Here is a 15,477-nt window from a genome sequence, read left to right as displayed (position 1 = left end):
TAAATTTTTGGTAAATTTTTATTTTTTATTTTTTTATGATGAATAAAAATGTTTTATTTTTACCACTGTCATGAAGTACAATATGTGACGAGAAAACAATCTCAGAATGGCCTGTATAAGTAAAAGCGTTTTAAAGTTATCACATAAAGTGACACATGTCAGATTTACAAAAAATGGCCTGGGCAGGAAGGTGAAAACAGGCCCAGGGTTGGAGGGGTTAAGCAGACTGTGATTGTCTATTGTGACTTAGATGAAGATCAGATCACAATTTGTGGAGAAATCCATATCATTCCAAAGGGTTCACATACTTTTTCTTGCAACTGTACATTGTGTGCCAGGACATATCAGTTTGGCTCAGTTTCGTCAAGCGGACAGAAAAACGCAGCGTTTTGCTGTCCTCCTCCAGAGCGGAATGGAGACTGATCGGAGGCAAACTGATGCATTCTGAGCGGATCCTTTTCCATTCAGAATGCATTAGGGCAAAACTGATCCGTTTTGGACCTTTGTGAGAGCCCTGAACGAATCTCACAAACGGAAAGCCAAAACGCCAGTGTGAAAGTAGACTTAGTACTAGTTTAGATTTTTGAACCCACACACGTGCCATCTGCGTGCGCGCGTCCTGCACCTGCTGAGCGCCGGTCAGTACTGTCAATTATTGACTGCATCTGCTCAGGTTTAGTGCTTTTTTTTTTTCCCCCAGAGAATGTACTCCGCTGAATAGGCATACGCCATCCTTGCCTCTGAAACGGAGTCTGCAAGTGAGGGAGAAGAGGATGCCACATTCCTCTATTCCTTCATAATCTCCCCTCCCCCGCGATCCCCTATGGACCACACCGCCTGAGGATTATGAGCCCCAAATTCCAGAGTTTGTGGGGAACTCTGGAATCCAGATTGACTGCACAGGCTTCACAGAAATAGATTTTTAAAATCTTTTTCTCTGACAATTTCATTAATTTGATGACCCAAACAAATTTATACGCCCAGCAGTTTATTGCTCAAAACCCGACATCCTCATAGGCTGGACCCCAGTAAATGCAGCCAACATTAAGACGTTTTGGGGACTCTTGCTGCATATGAGCCTGGTAAAAAAAAAAAAAACGAAATGAGATCATATTGGAGTTAAGATGTCTTGTACCACACTCCAATTTATTATATGGCCATGTCCAGTACAAGATTTGAATCCATTTTGAAATTCCTACATTATAATGATAACGCATAGTCAATTTATATCATGTAAACCCCTAAAATTGGCTTAATTGAATTAGTTCCTTGAAAAAAATGGTTTTGGAAAATCTAAAATTTGCATCTAAGTTTCAAAGCCATCTGACATCCCAAAAAAATAAAATGACATTTAAAAAATATTGCAAACATAAAGTAGACATATGGGGAATGAGAATTGATAACTATTTTATTAGGTTTTACTATCTGTCTTAAATGTATTAAATTTCAAATATAGTGAATTTTTCTGAATTATCAGTAAATTTTAATGTTTTTCCCAAATAAACGAAAAAAATATATATTGACTTAAATTTATCACATAAAGTACAATGTGTCTCAGAATCGGTAAGATAAGTAAAAGCATTCCAAAGTTATTACCACGTAAAGTGACACAGGTCAGATTTGCAAAAATAGGCCTGGGCGGGAAGGTGAAAACAGGCCTAGGGTAGAAGGGGTTAATACATCCTAAAAATATATGCCAAGGCCCTTGCATTAAGATTACTCCCTTTACTGATAGGGAAAGACCAAGTAGGGTTCATGAAAGGCAGGCAAATCACTGATAATACTAGGAGAGCCTTAAATCTCATTGACTATATTGAACTCACTTTAGACGCTGAGAAGGAGTTTCACCGCATATGCTGGCCGTTCGCCTTCTCGGTCCTCAGACAAATGGCCCTGGGTGAGCCCTTTATCGTGGCAATTAAGGCACTATATTAATTTCCAACAGCTAAGGTGTTTGTAAATGGAGCCGTGTCAGATGAATTCCTGATCACCAATGGGACACGCCAGGGCTGTCCCCGCTTATCTTTGTAATTGCTATGGAGCAATTGGCCCAGGCAATTGCGGGGCCACGGAACGGAGCAACGGATGCGGACAGCACACAGAGTGCTGTCCGCATCTTTTGCGGGCCCATTGAAGTGAATGGGTCCGCACCCGACCCGATTTAGATGCTGATGATCTGTCCAGAGGATAGATGTGGAACGTCCTTCTTAAAGGGGTTATTCTACTTACCTGGCTCCCCGCGCCTCTCCTGGTCCCCGCACCACCACTGCTGCTTCTCGTGTGCAGATGATAAAATCCCATGTCGGGGACGGGGGGGAAGGAGCAGCCAATGGCAGATGGGGACGAGCCTCCCTAGCGTCACCCCTGATGCTAGGGAGGCTAGTCACCGCCTGCCATTGGCTGCTCCCCCCGACATCGGATGTTTTCATCCGCACACGGGGAGAAGCGGCGGTGCAGGGACCAGGAGCGGCGCGGGGAGCCAGGTTATTAGAATTAGGGCCCTTGCACACGACCGTATGAGCGGGCCATATGTGCCGGAGCGGCATTGATCATGCGCACGGGAGTACACAGCATCATAGATTACAATGATGCTTTGCACGTCGGGCCGCCCATGGGGCTATTTTCCTGCATTCAGAAAATCATATAAGTGGAGGACGATAGCCCTGCGGGCGGCCCGATGTCCACTGCATCATTGTGATCTATGATGCTGTGTACTCCTGTGTGCATGATGAATGCCGCTCCGGGACATATGGCCCGCTCACGGACCGTATGTCTCGCAGGGCATATGGTCGTGTGCAAGGGCCCTTAGTATGAGGAGCCCGGGCATATGGGGGAAATGTTTTAGTCTCGGATAACCATTTTAAAGGGTTTCTACCACCAGAAATACTGTTATGTAGCTGACTGATATAGCGATGCGCTAATGTCAGCACTACATAACAGTATGTTTTTTACCTTTCTCCCTGCAGCCGTTTTGGTAAAAAAAAGCACTTTTATAATATGCTAATGAACCTCTAGGTGCTATGTGGGCGTAGATTCAGCACCTAGAGGCTCCGTCTACTCACCCTTTATCCTGCCCAGGTCCCTTGTTCTGCCCGCCCCTCTCCTCTTGACTGATGTGACGGTTCGCAGCAGCGTTGACTAAATCCCGTGCCTGCGCCGTTCACTTATGTCTTTGGCGCAGTGAGTTTAAGGCCGCTCTCCTGGTGCCGGATTCCTCACTGCGCCTGCGCTGACTACGTCACAGTGAGGAAGCCGGCATCAGGAGAGCGGCCTTCTGCGGATTCTTTTTGGATGTTCCTGTTTGGTAGTTGTACCCCAACAGGCCTGCACAAGACATGACCTCCCTCTGCAACATCACTAATTTTATTCAGTGTTGTTTCATTCAGTTCAAGTCATATGTTTGGACTTTTTTTCCATGTTTTTATATTCACTATTGGGGTTCACTCCTTTCACCTTATGCTAATTTATATGGCTCGGGTGTGGAGTCTGTTAATGGGCTGCTCGTTCTGTTCCGCAATTTGCGGAAGGCCCTCGGGCGGCACGTTCGTGTGCATGAGCCCTAAGGCAGTTTTCAGATGTCTGATCATGGGGGTCCAACTCACGGCACCCCGCTGATCAGCTGTTTGAAGAGAAGGTGGCGCTCGCACAAGCGCTGTTTCCTCTTCAAGATTACACTGTGCATTGTCTTGCTTGCAGCGGTGGTGCACTGTAATTACAAATGTTCGTCCCATTTAAAGTGAGTGCGCAGACAATGCGCAGTGTAATCTTGAAGAGGAAGTAGTGCTTGCACAAGCGCCGTATCCTCTTCAAACAGCTCATCGGCGGGGGTGCCGGGAGTCTGACCTCCCACCTATCTTGTGGGTAGGTCATGGATATTTCCTGGCTGCACAACCCATTTAGCACAGATCCTCTTACCAACAATGGCTTAATATTGAAATATATTTTTATTTCTACTTCAGGAATTTATTTGACCAATATTTTGAAAACCGAAGAAGGCAATCCTGATTTTTTGAAGCGACATGGGAAAGAACTGGTGAATTTTAGCAAACGGAGGAAAGTGGCTGAGATCACTGGGGAAATCCAACAGTACCAGAATCAGCCGTACTGTTTACAAGTGGAGGCTGACATCCGGGTAAGTATAGATGTGAATAACGACAGACGGCAAACCTCTCATTGGTTGTGTTGTCTATAATACACAGCGCCTAGTTGAGCTATAATATAACACGTGACTTTTCATGATGTCAAAATGTCATCACAATTTTCACATTTTGCAAGCTAATACAAAATGTAATTCATTTTAGAGATTTTTTGAAAATCTTAATCCAATGGGTAACATCTTAGAGAAGGAGTTTGAGGATTATCTATTCAAGAAGTCATTGGAAATTGAGCCAAGAAACGCTAAGACTCTGCCACGATTTGTAAGTAGGCTCTGCCACAATTTGTTACTAATGTTCACATTTCCGACCTGTCATTTGATCCCAGGGAGCTATAAATCGGACCCCACTTTTTATAGATATCATTGAATTGTTTAGGTGAATGCTTACACGAGCCATTTCTGACCGTCCACATAATTTGTTTTTGGAGAGTGGCTGCACACACCCGACCATCTCTGTGGCTGGAAACTTTGGATACCATGTTCCTGGTAACATTGGGGCTGCCAGGAGTGAGAACCCTCTGCCACCATCTCTATAATATTTCATGACTGGGAGGTGTTTCTTGGGGGACAACCTCTTTACGTCTAGAAATTTCCATTGTCTATAGTGAGGGGTATATTCTATATTGACCTATTTGCTGATTTCTATAACTTCTTATTTTTTCCTTAGCAAAAAAAGTACAGTTATCCCCTCAAGTCACCTGGTGTGCGGCCATCAAACCCAAGACCGGGTACCTTGAGGCACCCTACTCCTTTACAGCAGGAACCTAGGAAAATCAGCTACAGTCGTATCCCTGAGAGCGAAACAGAGTGTACAGCGTCTGCCCCGAATTCTCCCAGGACGCCACTGACCCCTCCGCTGCCTTCTGCTGCATCCAGTACGACTGATGTCTGCAGTGTCTTTGACTCAGATACTTCAAGCCCCTTTCATTCACGTAGGTTCCATATTTTTAGATTGGCAAGGTTTTTCAGTGGTTATCAGTTACCATAGTGGTCTATTACACTATACTGATAGGAATTTGGCTACAGATTATTATTTTTTTTGTCCTACAGTTATACACAAGGGTAAAGCCAGCCATACCTGTTTTTTTTTTTGTTTTTTTTTTTTTTGTTTTTTTTTTGTAGCTAGCTTCTGAAACATAGTATAATTTTTTTTATCATACAGTACTTTCTTAACCATGTTCATTAATGAACAGCTGTCAGTGTGATCCTGTAGAAGTAAGGTCATGCAGAGGCACAAAACATTATAAATCAGTATAATGCCGTGCGCTCCTGCAAGACCAGCAGTGTACAGCACAGAGGATCACGCACACACACGGAGCGCGATTCCCGCAATGGACTCGCTCGTGTGAAACTGCTCTTACAGCTACATCAGCATTATTATTTGTTTTATCATTTTCCATTGCTATATAGCAGCACTCTGAGATTAGAGATTGAGTGTTGAAAGCAGCTCTTCTGCCCCTTCTTTTTAACGGTTATGTTATCCTCAGGTTCTGCTTCAGTATCTTCAATTAATTTCCCTAAGAACTGTGATGAAATGCAAGTTCCACCACCTGTGCCCCCTCGCAGAAGACCAGAATCTGCCCCGACAGAGTCGTCCCCATCAAAGGTAAAATAATAAGTATTATTAACCCTTAGGATACCGGATTTTTTCATTTTCATTTTTCTTCCCCATCTTCCTTGAGCCATAACTCTTTTTTATATTTCACATAGCTGTGAGGGCTTATTTTTTGCGGGACAAGTTGTACTTTCTAAGGCCACTATTAATTATGGCATGCAATGTAGTGGGAAGCAGTAAAAATTCGAAATGGGGTGGAATTGGAAAAAAAAAACAATTCCTCCACCGTTTTACGGGTTTTGTTCACAAGCGTTCCATTTGCAACAAACCTGACCCATGCCCTTCATTCTCTGGGTCAGTACGATTACGATAACCCATGTGTATAGGTTGTTTATGTCTCAATAGTGTAAAAATAGATTTAAACTTTGAAAAAATATATATTTTTTTTCATCACCATTAGGGATGAGCGAACTTCATACTTTGAAGTTCGGGTTGGGGTATATGCTGAATTGCACTATGGATTCCGTTACCACAGACCATAGCGCAATTCCATAACGGAATGCCTTTTAGAGGCATTCCGTTATTCATTCCGTCATAATAGAAGTCTGTGGCCTGCATAACTGATCCGTCCGGTTTCCGTTATACAGGAGAGGACTCCAGCATAACGAAAACCGGACGGATCTGTTGTGCTGGCCATAGACTTCTATTATGACGGTATGAATAACGGAATACCTGTAAAGGCATTCCGTTATGCATTCCGTCATAGAATTGCGTTATGGTCCGTGGTAACGTAATCCATAATCCAATTCACCCTTAACCAGCAAACAAAGTGTGAACGAATTTCATAAGCAAAAATTTGCTCATCTCTACACATGTTTATATTTTTTATTATTTCAGGGTTTTTTTCATATTTTTTTTTATTATACGGAAAGAGGGGTGATTTAACCCCTTAAGGACCTTCGCCGTATATGTACGGCAGAAGTCCGGTCCCCAAACATGACGAGCCATAGCAGAGACCCGTGACACATGTATGCGATTAGTGATAAGGCTGATCGCATACATTTTCCCCTTCAGATGCCGTGGTCAAATGTGGCCACGGCATCTGATCAGTCCAGAAGCCGGGGAACCTGTTATATCTGAATTATTATTTCAAGAATATACCAATACAGGCCACTAGAAGGCAGCATTTGTATTAGTATAGTTCATATGAAGTCTTTAATGATGGCTATATAGCCAATGAACACAATGGGCAATCTAATGATTTCCAGTTATTGTCACCCAAGGTGACTTAAAAAAAAAAGCTTTTACAAATATATAAAAATAAAAAAAAAATAAAAAAAAATACTTAACCAATAAAAAATAAAAAAATATCATGGGCATCACCGCGTGCAAAAATGCCCATACAATTAAAATATAACAATATTAATGGCATACGGCAAATGGCGTAAGGCAGTGGACCCCAACCGCCGGGCCGCGGCCCAGGACTGGGCCCTGGAAGATAGTTTGCCGGGCCACAGAGGAAGAGAGAAGCGCTGATGCCAGGCGCATGCGCGCCCGACGCGTACATGTTTATTCAAGTCAGTGGAGAAGGAGGGAGGGACGGAGGCTTGGGAATCCCTCCCTCCCATGACGCGGCCGCCGCAGAGCCCAATACAATGAGCTGGCTCTGAGGCGCCGCACCACTGCCACCAATGAATATGTCTAATATTAAAGTAGGAGGGGGGACGGGGGCAGGGCCGGCCCGCAACTAACTACTATTCTACGAAACAAAAAATTAACTACTATTCTATAATTCTATTTCTTTCTGTGTGGGACAGGACAGTGTGGCGGCGCTTCAGTGCTAATAATAACCCCGCAGGAGTCCCGGGCGGTCCGGTCTGGAGTAATGTAATTAAACTGGAGGGGCCCCCCAGCCGGCGGCCGCTCTGCCTGCGCTGTCTGTCTCTTTAGATTCGAGACTGAGAGCAGTGGCTGGAGAGGCACGCACGGCACAGGCAGGCATGTATCTGGCGTCTATCTGACGTTGCCACAGGCTCCGCCCCCCAGAGCAGAGAACTTGAAGAACTTAGGAGCAAGCGCCATTGGCAGCCAGCCACAGCCCATAGTCTGAGTCTGACTCTGCCAGGGAAGGCCCACAGTCCGCCGCCCACAGAAGACAGGCAGCAGGCAGCCTGCCAAGTTCCACATCCACTTCCCATTTCCAAAGTACAGAACAGACCAGTTACTAGTAGGTTGGTTATTGTTAATTAAACTGGATCGGATCCATCCATTATCACTCACTTAGTCCCAGGCACCATCTCACCCGTCCCAGTGTACTAGCCCGCCCTGCGGCCCTGGTTCTGTTTTGAGTCAGTTGGACTGGAGAAATGTGCATTTTGGGGGGGACACTGGCACTGGGACGGGTGAGATGGTGCCTGGGATGGATCCGATCCAGTTTAATCAACCAACCTACCAGTAACTCCCCCTCCCCTTCCAAATGCACATTTCTCCAGTCCAACTGACTCCAAACAGAACCAGGGCGGGCTAAATAATAAGTGTAATCGTTACATAGTGTTATATATTTTAACATGCACCTTGTGTTTTGTCATGCGCGTGAATCCGTCAACGCCGACCAGCACCCCCCACAATCCCCGCCCACCCCTAGGCCCTGCCCCATAAGCCCCGCCCTAGAACCCACCCACCCCACCCGGTCCCTGGAAAAATTGACTTGCATGAAACTGGTCCTTGGTGCAAAAAAGGTTGGGGACCACTGGCATAAGGGATAAAAAATAAAAACTGCCAATTTACAATTTTTTGTCACTTCAACTACCCAATTTTTTTATAAAAAGTGATCAAAAAGTCTCACACACTTCAAATTGGTATTGCTGAAAAGAACAGATTGTCCCGCAAATAAATGAGCCATCACACAGGCCTGTACACATAACTACAAGAAAGTTATAGGGGTTAGAATATGGTTATAAAATATTATATTATACATTTTATCTTTTTTATTTCCTCAAAGGTTTGAAAAAAAAAAATTTCAGTATTAAAACGCAAGTGTGGTATTGTTGTAACCGTACTGACCTGGAAAATGAAGATAACAGGTCAATTTTACCGCATAGTGTACAGTGTAAAAAAAAAAAAAACTTTTATCAGAATTTTTTTCCCGCTTCCTACTACATGGTATGCTACCTTAAATGGTGCCATTAGAAAGTGCAACTTGTCTCGCAAAAAATAAGCCCTCATAAGGCTATATGAATGGAAAACTAAAAAAGTTAGGACTATGGGAAGGTGGGGAGTGAAAAATGGAAAATCTTAAGGGGTTAAACTTTTATATTTTGTTATATATATGTTTTATATATTTTTTATTTTATTTATTTTTTACTTTTTTGTAATGATTTGGAAGCTCGCATTTGAGCATACAAAATTTTTTAATTTTTGAACAATCATGGATTTTTAAAATGCATTTATTACTGACTATTGCTCTTTTTTTTATGGTGGTCAAAATAAGAATTGCAGCTTGAATGCCCTCAGCCTCTTCAGCAAGGCTAAGTGCATTTAAATCAATTACTGGCATCCTCATTAGCCACAGAGGAATGCTGGTAACAAGGTTTTTTGACCCTTTAGATGCTGTGATCTCATGAACACTGCATCTAAAGGCTTTAATTACTGTGATCGGCATTATTGCCCGTCGTACTAATTTGCCGCGGGTCTCTGCTGTTTGAAACAGCAGAGACCTGCAAGCCATGTTTGCCTATCGCTCCGGCGCTGGTAGCAAAAGGGTTAATACATCTATCGGCACTCTTAGGCCCCTTTCACACGGGCGAGTATTCCGCGCGGATGCGATGCGTGAGTTGAACGCATTGCACCCGCACTGAATCCCGATCCATTCATTTCTATGGGGCTGTTCACATGAGCGGTGATTTTCACGCATCACTTGTGCGTTGCGTGAAAATCACAGCATGCTCTATATTCTGCGTTTTTCCCGCAACGCAGGCCCATAGAAGTGAATGGGGTTGCGTGAAAATCGCAAGCATCCGCAAGCAAGTACGGATGCGGTGCGATTTTCACGCACGGTTGCTAGGAGACGATCAGGATGGAGACCCGATCATTATTATTTTCCCTTATAACATGGTTATAATACAGAATGAATACAGAATGCATAGTAAAATAGCGCTGGAGGGGTTAAAAAATTTTTTTTTTTAACTCACCTTAATCCACTTGATCGCGAAGCCCGGCATCTCCTTCTGTCTTCATCTTAGCTGTGTGCAGCAACAGGACCTGTGGTGACGTCACTCCGGTCATCACATGATCCATCACATGATCCATCACATGATCTTTTACCATGGTGATGGATCATGTGATGACCGGAGTGACGTCACCACAGGTCCTGTTGCTGCACACGGCTAAGATAAAGACAGAAGGAGATGCCGGGCTTCGCGATCAAGTGGATTAAGGCGAGTTAAATTATTATTTTTATTTTTTTAACCCCTCCAGCGCTATTGTACTATGCATTCTGTATTCAGAATGTATTATTTTCCCTTATAACATGGTTATAAGGGAAAATAATAGCAATCTACAGAACACCGATCCCAAGCCTGAACTTCTGTGAAGAAGTTCGGGTTTGGGTACCAAACATGCGCGATTTTTCTCAGGCGAGTGCAAAACGCATTACAATGTTTTGCACTCGCGTGGAAAAATCGCGCATTTTCCCGCAACGCACCCGCCTCTTATCCGGGCCAAAAATATGACGCCCGTGTGAAAGAGGCCTTAAAGGCTTTCATTTTGTTCGCACACATTATGAGAGATATTTATTCTAAGAAATACTTAGCATTTTGGATGGTTAGGACTACAGAATGAGCAAAGTATTTAAAAATTCTATTTGGCTGCTTTGCCGAATTTTACAAAAAAATTTGCTTTGTGACGAATCACTTCATCACGAAGCGCGTTTCTTTGTAAGTAGTGGGTGCAATGACAAGGAACGGTGATTGCTCTGCCCCTCTGTGATTGTACACCTCAGATGCCACGTTCATATGACGTGGCATCTGACAGCAATAATACAGTGTAAAATTGAAAGAAAAATGATACTTATCTCCTCCGTTTGATTGTTAAGAGCCGACCGCTGCCATCTTGATTGATTATCTAGTGCGAAATCACGCACTGGATTTCGTGCAAGATCTTTAATCAAGATGGCAGTGGCTGGCTCTTCGTGCTTACTGCCATTCAGGGAAGATCGCTTTCCTACCACGAAACATGAGGAACTTCACAGAATTATCCCTGAAATTCTGAAGTGGACTTCAATTCACTCAACACTAGTTAGGACATTACATCTTTTGACATCTTTCCTGACATGCCTGAATATTTTTTAGTATCCTCCATAATATAATGATTCCCAGTAATATTTTCCTGTAACTGGGTGTTACCAGTCAGGCGTGCCCCTATGCCCTCTGATACTGTCCAATCAGTGCTGACTAGACATAATCATTTGTTAGAAATGTATGAATAAACCATCAGGAATAACAGAGGAATGGCACAATGCTCCTGATTTATTATTTAATTTGCTTTTTTTATTTTATTTATAGTGATTGCAATTATTTGCATAAGATATCATATTGGGAGAATTGACAGGTCCTTTTCAAAGTTCTGGGTATGGACTGTTAACCTAGTAAGGGCTCTTTCACACTTGCGTTCTTGTCTTCCGGCATAGAGTTCCGTCGTCGGGGCTCTATGCCGGAAGAATCCTGATCAGTTTTATCCTAATGCATTCTGAATGGAGAGAAATCCGTTCAGGATGCATCAGGATGTCTTCAGTTCCGGAACGGAACGTTTTTTGGCCGGAGAAAATACTGCAGCATGCTGCGCTTTTTGCTCCGGCCAAAAATCCGGAACACTTGCCGCAAGGCCGGATCCGGAATTAATGCCCATTGAAAGGCATTGATCCGGATCAGGCCTTAAGCTAAACGTCGTTTTGGCGCATTGCCGGACCCGACATTTAGCTTTTTCTGAATGGTTACCATGGCTGCCGGGATGCTAAAGTCCTGGCAGCCATGGTAAAGTGTAGCGGGGAGCGGGGGAGCAGTGTACTTACCGTCCGTGCGGCTCCCCGGGCGCTCCAGAGTGACGTCAGGGCGCCCCAAGCGCATGGATCATTTGATCGCAGAGTGACGTCATTCTGGAGCGCCCCGGGAGCCGCACGGACTGTAAGTATAACGTTCCCCCGCTCCCCGCTCCTACTATGGCAATCAGGACTTTAATAGCGTCCTGGGTGCCATAGTAACACTGAACGCATTTGGAAGACGGTTCCGTCTTCAAATGCTTTCAGTACACTTGCGTTTTTCCGGCAAGTGGAGTACACGCCGGATCCGGACAACGCAAGTATGAAAGAGGCCTAAGAGGGTAGTAGTTCAGCGCTGCAGTATTTGAACAGTGGAAGAATATCTAAATCCACAATAGTCTTTGTCTAAGAAAGATCTGCAAAAGTGTGGATTAATATGATGTTGTTTATGACACTGCATTTATAGATAGTGTGATGGATCTGTCATAGAAATCATCCTGTTGCCCATGCATCTGTTTCAAGTTGCAGTGCGTAAATCTATGAAGACATCAGAGAGCATTTTCTTTCTGTAGCCTTCAGTTTTTGTATGTGTATGGGCTCGTACATGTTCGGGGGCAGGACTGCAGCCGCCACTAGATAGAGCTTGGGGAGAACAGTTATGCTCTCCCACTGTGTTCAGCTTAGAATTGTATCATTGAAACTGTGTGACTGGATGTATAGAATGCTGTATAAAAAAAATGGAGCTCCATTATAAAGATAATCTGAAACATTTTATATTATAAAATGATTGGCACGATGGCTACACTGTGGATGATATGTTCAAAAGACAGTAAAACCAGATCATAACACCTTTCCTTTCCATTCTAGATCATGTCTAAACACGCAGACAGCCCTCCAGCAATTCCTCCGCGGCAACCTACGTCTAAAGTGTATTCTCCACGGTATCCAATGTCTGAACGCTCTTCAGTTTCTGAAGGACCCGAGAGCCCCCCACTTTTACCACCTCGAGAACCATTGCGCACCCCAGATGTCTTCTCCAGCTCTCCTCTCCACCTTCAGCCTCCTCCTCTAGGACGGAAAAGTGAACACGCTACCACTTTCTTTCCTTATAGCCCGTCGCCATTCACCCCACCTCCACCACAAACTCCATCCCCCCTTGGACCAAGAAGACATCTGCCTTCTCCTCCCTTAATAGTGCAAGATCTAGAACCGCCTCAGATTACTGGGCCTCCTGTGCCACCCCGACAAAGCACTTCTCAGCCTATCCCAAAGCTCCCACCAAAAACTTATAAAAGGGAGCCCCCACATCCCTCTATCCACAGAGATGGGCCCCCGTTGTTGGAAAATGCCAATTCTTTGTAACACAGTGTATTCTAAACACTAAAAACTTATGTCTCTTCAAATGAACCATTGATAAAAGGACTAAACTGTATCGGCTCAGAAGGCCATGCCTTTCGGTTACTTTACACCACGTCTCACTGCTATTCCTGTCGGATGCATATTGCGCCATTACAAGAATAGACTGTTGGTCAGGAAGGAATAAGCCTTTTGCAAACCGTTAAAGAGTGACAGACGCATTGTGGACACTTAATGTCCATGAGATACAAACTAGAATGTTATGCACTTTTTTTTTTTTTATATATATATATATATATACATATATATAAAAATGGATATTTATATCCTACATGAATTCTCTTTTGCTTCGTGCCTCTGCTTTGAACATGTTTTATAAATCACAAGAAGCTTTGTGATGACTCTGTGGTACCCAACTTTCTACAAGTATAGCGCTGTAATGCCCGTTCAGTTTACAAACTGTTCCATGTCTTCTTTTGGTACCTGCCTCATCGAAGAGGTACTTTGTTTTTATTTTAATTTCCTTAAAAAAAAATTTTTTTATAAAGTCAATTATGGAGCCAGTTAAAAAAAGGAAATTTTAGCTGGAAAGAATGTGTAATTATTGCCTTCAAACAGGGGGAACGGTCTTATCATTAAAGCAGTAGCAAAGCTATGTGTGACATCTGCTTGTGTATATTGCTCGAGTTTTCAGCCTTCATTTTTGTACTTCTACATTGGCGCTGTCATGAACAGGAGAGGAATGGGCTCATGCAGGGGCGTAACTACCATAGGGGGCCCTTACTTATGTATTTGTCATTCTTTGTGTAGGTCTATCTTCTAAAACAAATCATCACAGTAGCGTTGTATAGTGAAATACACTGAAGCAATTTCAGGTTAAAACGGTCACAACTTTGTCCAGGAACGCTGCTACTTTAAATACTACTTTATGCAGAACCACTAATGTTGTGTTCACATCACTCTTGGCATATGTATTTACAGAATAGAAAGCCCCTGACATACATGCTAAATGTGTTTAAAGGGCTACTGGAGCCACACAGATGTCTACTATAAAAACACGACAATTTTAAAATCTGCAGCAGCCAACGGCATGGGGTGTGTGCATTCACTCGACCATGCTGTAGCGGCCACTCAAGACAATTTTCAATTGTTGACAGTGGCCAAGGGCTAAAGGCAGCTTCCTTTTCGACTATGCAGCGGCCAAGGGGTTAGGAGAGGTGCCTCCAGGACTCTCTGCTACTTTGGTGGCAATGGGTGAGGCCCCCATGGCTCCATCGGCAACAGTGGGAAGGGGCCATTGGCTTACAGCTAATGGCAACAGGAGGGTTCACCATGGATCTCTGGGCAACTGGCAACAACAGGTGGGTACCCCAGAGCTCCCTCAGAAACTGGCGACGGGAAGATACCTCATGGATCTCTATAGGCAACTGGCAATGGGCTGGTGCTTCATAGCTCTCTGCAACTTGCAACAATGGGCAGACACACTTTTGATCACCAAGAACCTGCAACAGGCGAGTACACTATAGATCATTATGCAATGGGCGGGTCCCCTATGGATATTTAGGCCACATTGGTTAGAGCCCCATGGCTCATGTCAACTGACTACAACAAGCAGGCCCCTTTGGCTTATGGCAACAGGCGGGTGCCCTATAGCCTTTTTCACAACTGGCAGAGAGCCTCAACTGACGGCAACTTGCAACAAGGGGCAGATGCCCTATGGCTCTCAGCAACTGCCAATAATAGGCAGGGGCCTTGGCTCACAGCAACTGGCAGGTGCCCTTTGGATCTCTAGGCAACTGGCAAAAGTGGGCAAGTCTTCTGCCATGACTGATGGCAACATCTCATTAACGGAAGGTAACTGGGATCCCCATCTCTAAGACTTAAGCCTCATTCACACGTCAGTGTTTTCCCATCAGTGATTCTGAGCCAAAACCAGGATTGGAGCCTCCAATTAGAAAACTAAAACAGGATAAAAAAAACTACGTATTGCTACTGGTTTTAACTGGCAAAAAAAAGTTTTGGTGACATTTCTTTTATCATGAACATGTTAAAATGCAGTTTTTTCAACATTTGCTTTAATTAAGGCCTCATGCACACGACCGTTGTGTGCATCCGTGGCCGTTTTACGTTTTTTTTTTCGCGGACCCATTGACTTTCAATGGGTCCGTGGAAAAATCAGAAAATGCACCGTTTTGCAGCCGAGACCGTGATCCGTGTATCCTGTCCGTCAAAAAAATATGACCTGTCCTATTTTTTTGACGGACAACGGTTCACGGACCCATTCAAGTCAATGGGTCCGTGAAAGAACACGGATGCACACAAGATTGGCATCCGTGATCCGTGGCCGTAGGTTACTTTCATACAGACGGATCCGAA

General features: G+C 44.0%; 1 protein-coding gene across 2 annotated transcripts in view; it reads left to right on the top strand.

Annotated features, from left to right (window-relative positions):
* SOS1 (SOS Ras/Rac guanine nucleotide exchange factor 1) overlaps window positions 1–13,763 on the top strand; it is a 125,680-nt gene extending 111,917 nt beyond the window's left edge. For both annotated transcript variants that reach the window (XM_040429582.1, XM_040429583.1), the window contains 5 exons: window positions 3,960–4,132; window positions 4,302–4,418; window positions 4,824–5,088; window positions 5,644–5,762; window positions 12,613–13,763. In XM_040429582.1, coding sequence (XP_040285516.1) covers window positions 3,960–4,132; window positions 4,302–4,418; window positions 4,824–5,088; window positions 5,644–5,762; window positions 12,613–13,107 — 1,169 coding nt within the window. In that variant the 3' untranslated portion in view covers window positions 13,108–13,763. The remainder of the gene's footprint in view (window positions 1–3,959; window positions 4,133–4,301; window positions 4,419–4,823; window positions 5,089–5,643; window positions 5,763–12,612) is intronic.
* Window positions 13,764–15,477: the final 1,714 nt, after the last annotated feature.

The sequence above is a fragment of the Bufo bufo genome, chromosome 4 (assembly GCF_905171765.1).
Source record: "Bufo bufo chromosome 4, aBufBuf1.1, whole genome shotgun sequence".
Taxonomy (NCBI): domain Eukaryota; kingdom Metazoa; phylum Chordata; class Amphibia; order Anura; family Bufonidae; genus Bufo; species Bufo bufo.
Note: the sequence above shows the minus strand (reverse complement) of the source record. Positions and strands in the feature narration are given on the sequence as shown.